The sequence below is a fragment of the Condylostylus longicornis genome, unplaced genomic scaffold (assembly GCF_029603195.1).
Source record: "Condylostylus longicornis isolate FDR11 unplaced genomic scaffold, ASM2960319v2 ptg000048l, whole genome shotgun sequence".
NCBI lineage: Eukaryota > Metazoa > Arthropoda > Insecta > Diptera > Dolichopodidae > Condylostylus > Condylostylus longicornis.
In genome coordinates, this window is record NW_026578017.1 from 11855989 (window position 1) to 11865044 (window position 9056).

The 9056-nt window shown below is 25.6% G+C and overlaps 1 protein-coding gene across 1 annotated transcript in view; it reads left to right on the forward strand.

The window, feature by feature from the left end:
- The window catches only part of LOC129610853 (WAS/WASL-interacting protein family member 3-like), a 94093-nt gene extending 93423 nt beyond the window's left edge, over nucleotides 1-670 (forward strand). The window contains exon 10 of the mRNA XM_055523616.1: nucleotides 218-670. Within this exon, the coding sequence (XP_055379591.1) occupies nucleotides 218-670 (453 nt within the window). The remainder of the gene's footprint in view (nucleotides 1-217) is intronic.
- Nucleotides 671-9056: the final 8386 nt, after the last annotated feature.

A 9056-nucleotide genomic window follows, 5' to 3' on the forward strand; every position in this document is an offset into this window, starting at 1 on the left:
AGGTCAATGTTATAAAATGCATGCTCATAGATAATCATTACGATTTCTCTTTTTAGTATAAATATTGATGTAATACAACTGATCAACATCAAATCAACATTTTTGGTTTTGGAGTCAACTGATCTGAAAGAAAAGGATTATTTTATTTGCAAAATGGTATAATAATTTAAATTATCCCTATAACATCAGAACTATATACTTATTTTAAAATTTGTAGAAATTCTTTTTGATTGCATTTGCGTGTTTTGCTGTTGCTGCTGCTGATGTGTCACATCTAGCTGAAGCTGGTGGATATCATTATGATCAGCCACAACACGAAGAAATTGCTGCTGCACCACCACCAGCACCAGCTCCAGAATATTTACCACCCCAACATGAAGAAGTTGCGGCTGCACCCGCTCCTCCTCCACCACCACCACCACCACCACCAGCACCAGCATCAGAATACTTACCACCTCAAACAGAAGAAATTGCTTCTTCAGTAATAGAACCAGCAGAACCCGCTCCTGCTCCTTTACCAGCTCCAATTCCAGAACCAGCACCAATCCCTGCACCAGCTCCAGAACCAATTTTATCAGCTGCTCCAGAACCTGAACCAGCTCATATTTTAGCAGATGATGGATATCATTATAAGACTGTTAAAAGGTACAGATATCGCTATCGTTATTAAGCCTATAATTGATCATAACTGTGCATTTCTATAAAATTCCTGAAATGACTTGTTAAAACCCAAAATTTATACTTATAAGTTGTTATACTGTTGACTAATTGTACCTATTGTAATAAGAATAAATCTCTGTTAATAGATGCTAGTAAATAAAAAATAATGAAAATTAAACCTAAAAGTTTTGAATAATATCAAATTAAAACCTCCGAATCTTTACAATATTCTTAGCTAAAAGAATGCCTCATAAAATTGTAACCTGTATAAATTGTCGTATTTCTTTATTTAAGCGAATTATTTAAGTCAAATAAAGACACCGACAACATTTGCCAATTAAGGATACCAATTAGATTAAGATTTTATTTAAATTGCTTAGTAAAACGCCTTACTTAATTGTGTATAAATCAGTTAATTAATTAGATATTCGCGGCTCTATGTGGAACAATCAATGTATATGATGTACTAAATGGGTATATTTGGCTTTAAAAAACAATATTGATGAAATGTAAATGGAAATTTCATGCTAAAAAGAGTATGCCAAAAGCTTTAAAATGAAAATATGTCACATTTTCTGTATAACTTTGAAATCCAACAACTCGAAAAAGAAGGGCACAACTGAAAAAATGTTGTTGATTAATTTTAACTCAGTGTTTTTCACTAATTCAAATTCTTGTCTGACTCAGTTAAATTGTAAGCTACTTGAAGAAGACCATCAAATGTTGACATCCTTGTACATTATTTCACATATCGAACTTGTGCACTGTGCTAAGTACACAGGTAATCAATATCAAAAGCAAATTAATTTTGAAAAAACACTGTATATGTTATACATCATGTATGTATATACATATGTTTATAACAAAAGGAAATATTTATGTGAATCTACAAAGAATAACAAATAAAAATATTGTTGTATGAAAAAAATATCAAATTTCTGATAGAAACACTTTTAATTTATATTTTATTTGTGTTGAGCAAGTATTTGAAATCATATTTTCACATTTTAAGCAAATATATAACAAAATAAAAAAATAAAATGGATTTGCAGATCTAATACCCGTAAACACTAAATAAAATTAATAATATTTTGTTTAAAAGTTATGTAACTTGAAAATTGAAGGTTATATAATTGATAAATATCCTGGGGTATAAACAAAGATGAAATTCCTAAGACTTATTATTATATAAAAACATACGTATGATTGTAATTATGTGCTTTCATATTTTTATATAATAAGTACTAAAACTATTGAATTTTGAAAATTTCATAAAAATATTAACACATAGTTAATTATTCTTACATGTAATTAGTCTATGTTATTTGTAAGTTTATTAAAACTGTTTCAAATAAATTTGGATCACACTAATATTAAAAGTAAAACAGTAGATAGAAACATAGAGTAAACTCTTTTTCGAATATAGTATAGGTTACTAACATAAGACTATTCAACATTATGTATGTATTATGTATTTTGTTAACATATCAACGTGTATGTGCTGTTCTATACTTATAATGCAATGAGAGTCAAAGTACAATTTTTCAATTTTAAAATTCCTTTACTTTCATAAGAATTCGATTAAAATTCGATTCAATTAAAAAACTAGTAAAAAGCCGAAAATTCAAATTTTTCTAATTTTTAATAATTAAAAGATAACACCTTAAATCGATAAACGTGTTACCAGAATGTGGTTAAGAAAATAAACAATTGATATATTATGCATTACATGCTTTATTTTAAGACCTCTACAGTTTACCATAAAAGAGAAAACTTACACTAAAATATTTGCAAATAAAAAATTTTAAAAATTTTTCTTATGTTCAAAAAATCATTTTGATGACCATAACGTTTGGCATGGGAGTGTGCTAGGTAAAAATTTTCTTCCAGAGGGCTTAGTTCATTATATAAGGAACTATTTTGTATTAATAACACTTTTGATTTTTCACCCTATAGTCAGCCATGGAATGCATACACGTTTTTGTTATATAATAACAATTTTAATATGCTTCGCATGTTATCTTTTATATTTGAAAATAAAATTATTTCAAAATTTACAAGTTTAAATTTAAATATAGAAAATATCTTTAAGGTCAAATATTCTAAATCATTCAAAACTGTTATAAAAATAGAAAAGCACCTACGTAAATAAAAAGTTGAATAATTTAGACAATATTCAAAGTCCTCCCAAATTTTTTCGAATTTTATTTTATTTGTTGCATTTTCTTTTCTTTTTATTCTCTATATCCTTTCAAATTTAGACCTCTAATTCAAATTTCCTTTTCTTTTTCCTATAAATTTTTATACCAAAAAAAAAATAATCATTCAATTGTAAACATTTTTTTTTTAAATTTTTGCCTTTAAAAAATCAAAGTATTCAATCAAAAAAAAAAAAGAGAAAAACTCTCATTTTCCTTTCAATAAAAAAATGTATTATTTATTATTTTATTGGAACTTGTTCTATATACATACAGATTCTATATACTTCCATTGTTACATAATATAAAAAAAATCCTTAACATAATATCCTTTTATAAATTATTATTTTATAGAAGTAAATTATTCTTGAATAATTTTCGATAATAAAATTTAATTTTCTTTAATAAGATTTAAATGTGATCCTTTTTTTCCTGCACAGTAAAAAAAAAAAAAAATAAAACATTTTATGTGTATGTAGTAGGTACACTTTAAAAAAAAATCCTATTATTCAATTGAGATTAATGGATTCTGTTTATTAAAGATACGAAATTAATTTTATATGAAATTTTCCGATTTTTTTTTAAATACTAAATATAAATTAAAGCATACAATGTGTTATAAAATTGTTACAAAAAATTATTAGTAACGAATGTATTCGATTTCATAGACAAATTAGTCAACCATTTTATATGCGAAATCAATTTGTCTTTAAAAGAGAACTATTGAAAATTAAAATAAGTAAAAACATTTGAGTCGATCTAAACCGACTGAATTATACCCTGCCCCTTGAGAGTCTGAGTATAAAAATTTTTGAAGTATTTGAAATTAGATTTCATGGTTGTCTTTGAGTCACTCGAACCTGTTAGACCATTCCACAAAAACTTCACGGATATGTCTGACTTAGAATTGGACCCATTACCGCCAAGTTTCATGAATCTAACTTTATTACTTTTTCAAATATTTAAAATTAAAAAAATTCGCGAATATCTCCGACCTACAATTGAACACATTTTATTAAAATTTTTAGAACACATTTAAAATATAAATGGACACACGTATGCAAAATTTCATATTTAGTTTTTGAAATACATATTTAAAATAATCTCTTTAAGTTGTATTGCAGTTACTCGGGTCTGTTACTCGAATTGGCCCAATAAAAATAGGGTTCGTCTTTGGTATAAAAGAAGCAAAATGTGAAAGTTTGGTCGAATTTGCTTTATTCGCTTTAGAGTTATCGTGCGATCAGACGGACGGGCGGACATGTCTGCCAATTCAGGCATGGACAATCAATGCAGAATTTTACGCTGACCAAGAATATCATATATAATATTTATGTAGCAGATGATTCCTTCAAGTGGTTCCAAACTCTGTACTAAAGTTAATATACCCTTCACGAAAATCAGGGTTTTCAGAATTAATGAATTATTCTGTAACGAATTTATGTATCAGGGTGTAATGAATTATTAATAATGCAGTATTTTTTTATATTCTTGTTTTCATTAATAAGTTTAATTTTTATTTAAAACTCACCTTAAAATATCTCAGTTTGGAGTGTTTTTTTAGAATTAAGTTTTAATCTAAAAAATTTTTCGCAGCCAATTAAGAAGCAATTTATCCTAATTTTATGCAATATTTTTTTAAAAATAAAACACATCTAGATTTTAACTTTTTTTCTTAACTCTTCTTCAGCTTTATGATATCATAACTATATATTATTTCTAATTTATTATTTAATTCGTTAATAGATTTTTTAAACTTTTACTGTCATTTTTGGTTTCCTTACTTTATTGGATTCCTTACTGTAATTGCTAACTAAATATATGCGAACAAAACATTCAAGTTTAGTGTTTCACCTTTTTAACGCAAAGTGCCGAGTTTTCTAAATAGTTTAAAGAACGAAAGCAAGATTTGCTTTTAATCATTTAATGATTTTCTTATATTTGTAATTATTTAAATTTTGCATTTCCAGAGCCCCTAATTATTGTAACGGCATCTATAGTGATCTATTAGCATGTGATATTCAAATAAAGCGTCTTGTTTACGATTAAATATAATTGCACTAACTAATATTGTGTTAGACAAACTTTATGGCTTTCCTAAATGGATTTCAATATATTTCAATCAAACTACGAGATACTCTTCAGGTCTAAAAAATTTTTAGCAGTTCTTGCAATCATCTATATTACACTATTTCAGTTTTATATGAATTTAAACCGGCAACAATATATTAAAAATGAATTCACCGGAAACATAATATTTTTGTTTTCGCAATTTCTGACTTAGATCCGGCGATACCTGTACTCTTTTTCAAATTCTAATCGCTATATAATTTCATGCTTCAATTATATTAATTATAACTAACAACCATACTTCAATAATAATATTTTCTATTTTGTATTAGTTGGAAAATTACATAAATTCTTTCAATATTCTTAAAATAACAAAATTATTACCCTTTTTCTTTCAATTTTTTTTTTTTTGGAAAAACAAGTTATTTATGTAATAATTCAACATATTTTTCACTTATTGTGCGAACACAAAGTTAAATTTTACAAAAGGATAATAATTTTACCTTAATATACCATCATATTCCGAAAAGGAAAAAAAAGAATCTTTTAATCTTAATTAAATTTTTTACTTTATCGTTTTTCTCTTATAACATTAACCTCCGATTCACTTCTAACCTCAAATTTGTCAACATTTTCTTTTTTTATGTTACAAAACTAAATATTTCTACCATGTTTTTATTTTCTTTCTAAGAACTTAACAGAAAATTACAGAACGAAATATAAAAAAAAAATAAAATATTTTTATAATCTTTTTCCACCTTTAAAAGACTTAAGAATTTCTAACAAACACCCAAAGTTTTTGTATAAAAGCGAAAATGAAAATAAGAGTTTTAAAGATTATCTCCACTTCATTTAATCAGATGATTATTCTTTAATCCTTAAGGTACTTAAAGTAAAGCTATAGCGAATTCAAATTAAATCATCAAGAGTTAAAGTTATGTCGAGTGGATGTCGAGGAGGAGATAGAGGAAACATAAAAAGAGAAAAAATATTAAGTAAAAGACTGAAAGATATGAAAAAAACTCAAGTAATAAATTACTTTTTCTTATAACCACTAAACAAAAGAATACAAGACGTGTACAATTTGGAATTCTCCCATTTAACAAACATATCATGAGAATATCAACGCATATGTATGGTGTAAGTGATAATATAACGTACAATAATGGCTTACCTTTTACTAGACTTAAACTAATCCGACACTTTTTCGTTCTCGTTATTGTTTCGATAATCCACAAATATTTCACTTAAATTTTATTCATATTTGAATTCGTATTTTTATACCCGTATGTTCGAAGGGTATACTAAATTTGCCTTACCGTTTGTAACGCAAAGAAATTATGGTCTGAGATATAGACTCAAGTGTATTTTTTTGATCAGCATCGAATTCTGAGTCGATTTAACTGTCTGTCCGTCCCAATGATAACTCAAAAACTAATTGACCTAAGTTCACTAAATTTTCACAAATGGGTTTTTATAGGAAGCGCTTCATACAACTTCAAAATTTATTTGCCTATATCTTACAAACTATAAAAGCTGTGGTATTGAAATTTCACACAAGCGAATATATTAGTAGGGCCATTGTGTTTTTTGAAAGTCGTTGAAATTTCTTGCCTCCTTCTGGTAGCTACCATACAACTTGTAAATTTATTTGACTATATCTTAAAAGCTATAAAAGCTGTGGTCTTGAAATTTCACACAAGCAAATAAATTAGTTGGATCAATGTGTTTGATAAAATTTGTTGACTGCCATACAATTTCAATAGTAGTTTGGCCATATTTTAAAAAATTTGTACTGAAATTTTGCATAAATTCATAATCAGCTATGACATATTTATTCGCACATAGGATAGCAAATTCGTATGTGTATCACAGAGTTGACAAGGTCAACTCTATTTTTTCTCGTTACTATTAAATTTCATACGCATTCTCTTAAAACTTGATTATAAATTGGAACGGTGTGAACAGTTCATACTGAAAAAATTAGTAAAAGCCACCTGTTAAAATCACACGATATTGAGAGTTAAATATTTAATACAAAATAATAATAGAAAAAATGTTGCCTATATGCTGTCAACAAATTTATATAAATAATGTTAAAATATTTAAAAGTATTTTATAAAATAAATTAATATTTCTTCCGAATTCCGGAATTTAACAATACGGACTTTATGAAAACTGATTTTGTTCTGCGACATATTTATTTTGGCATAATTTTGAAATAAGCTAGATCACAAAATATTCAATTCAAAATTAAGACGTTTTTGTAAATGAAAGTTTACATTTGAACATTTTTATTTGACATTTATATGTAATTAGTTTTAAGTACAAAAAAAACTCTTTAAAATTCATACAATTATGGATCATATTCACATTCTGACTGGCTACTGTTCGCTCATAAATATTGATAAATATATATATAAGTACCGACCAGTAGCTGAGCTGTTGTTTTGAATCGAAATGTCATTAAAAATAGTTCTCCAATCTACTAAAATGCAGTAAAAAACTACATTTCTTAAGAATCAAAATTTCTGAAAACTTATGTTTTTAATATTTTGTTGAACGTACTCCAGAAATGCAAATTAAAATGAAAGAAAATATAAAATTTTTAATTTTCTTCATATGAAACATATTGTAGGTTTTTCAAATAATTTAGATAAAATTTTCATAAATTTGATATTTATTTTAAGCCCATGTATTTATTCATACGAGTATTACAAACACGCACAGGAGCATAAATTTCATTCCTCATAATTTTTAAAATGCAAAAGTTAAATATCAAAAATTTATTTTATAATAGATGATATTTAAAAATATATATGCAAATTTAATGTTATTATCGTGAAAAAATAATATACTTTTAAATTAAAACAATGAATTAAATCATATAAAAATTAAAATATTTCAACATATTTTGAAATTTTTCATTTTTCTTTTAAAATATGTATTACAATAACACCTTTGTATTAAGTACACCTGAATTATTTTACGTAAACCGCCTATTACCTGTAATTTTAAGCATCTTTTTATAAATTTGTAAAAGATTTTAAAATATTTTTCTTGAATTATCATAAAGAGTAAAAATTCTTCCTACACGTATCAACTGTAATTATGAATATAAAATTATTTCAAAAAATTAATTTCTAAATTGAATATACAGCAATTAATTTCAAATATTGGAAATATCCAAACTAAAAATTCAAATCAATGTCTGTTTCGAATTTTTAATTTCAACTTTAATTTTGCTAACGCTATCTAATCATTTGGTTTTTATTTCGTTTCTTTTATTGTTGTATAATCATTTGTTGCTTACACCCTTGCGAATCCCCTTTATTTTGACCAAATATCTCAAATTTCAATTTTTAGTTCTCAAACCACTTCCTAAATATAATGATAAATAAATGTATATGTATCAAAGCAAACTGAAAAAGAATTAGAGAAAATAATTCTTGAAAACCTTATTAAATTTTCTTTTATAACATTCACTAATCTTTCTAAGAATTAAATTGCAATTAAATTGAAAATCTGATTTACAATTTATTCCTATATACATGTACATCTATAAATGAAGAATTATGAAAGTATTATAATTTGCTATTATACCTAACATGTAACCGATAGGATCCAAAGCCCAATAGAAAAATCAAAAATTATAGTGATAATTTGCCCCTTCAAATTCTAAGTTAATTAATTTTTAATGTATAAACGTTTCACCCACCTTTAGTACTTCCATATTCAAACTTTTCCAATTTATTCTGCTATAACATAACAATTACTATGCTTCATATGCATTATTGTTAACATTTTTACTCATTGACCAGCAATTTGTATATACGCATACAAATTCAGTACCTGTCTATATTATAAATTTTATTTGATTTTTGCTAAATCTTAAATTGCTCAAAATTAATACAAAAATCTATTTTGCAAGAAAGACAGTATCTTATATACTACCATAATTTACTGATTTTATTTGCAAATATCCTTAACATCAGAACATAAAATTTACTACTATGTGTACGCATGCCTTGGAATTTCGAAAATAAAAATTAAAGCTTCTCAAAAAATATCCCTTTAGTCATTTTTTATTATAAAATTGTAAGTTATTACTTCCAATGCCGAAAATGT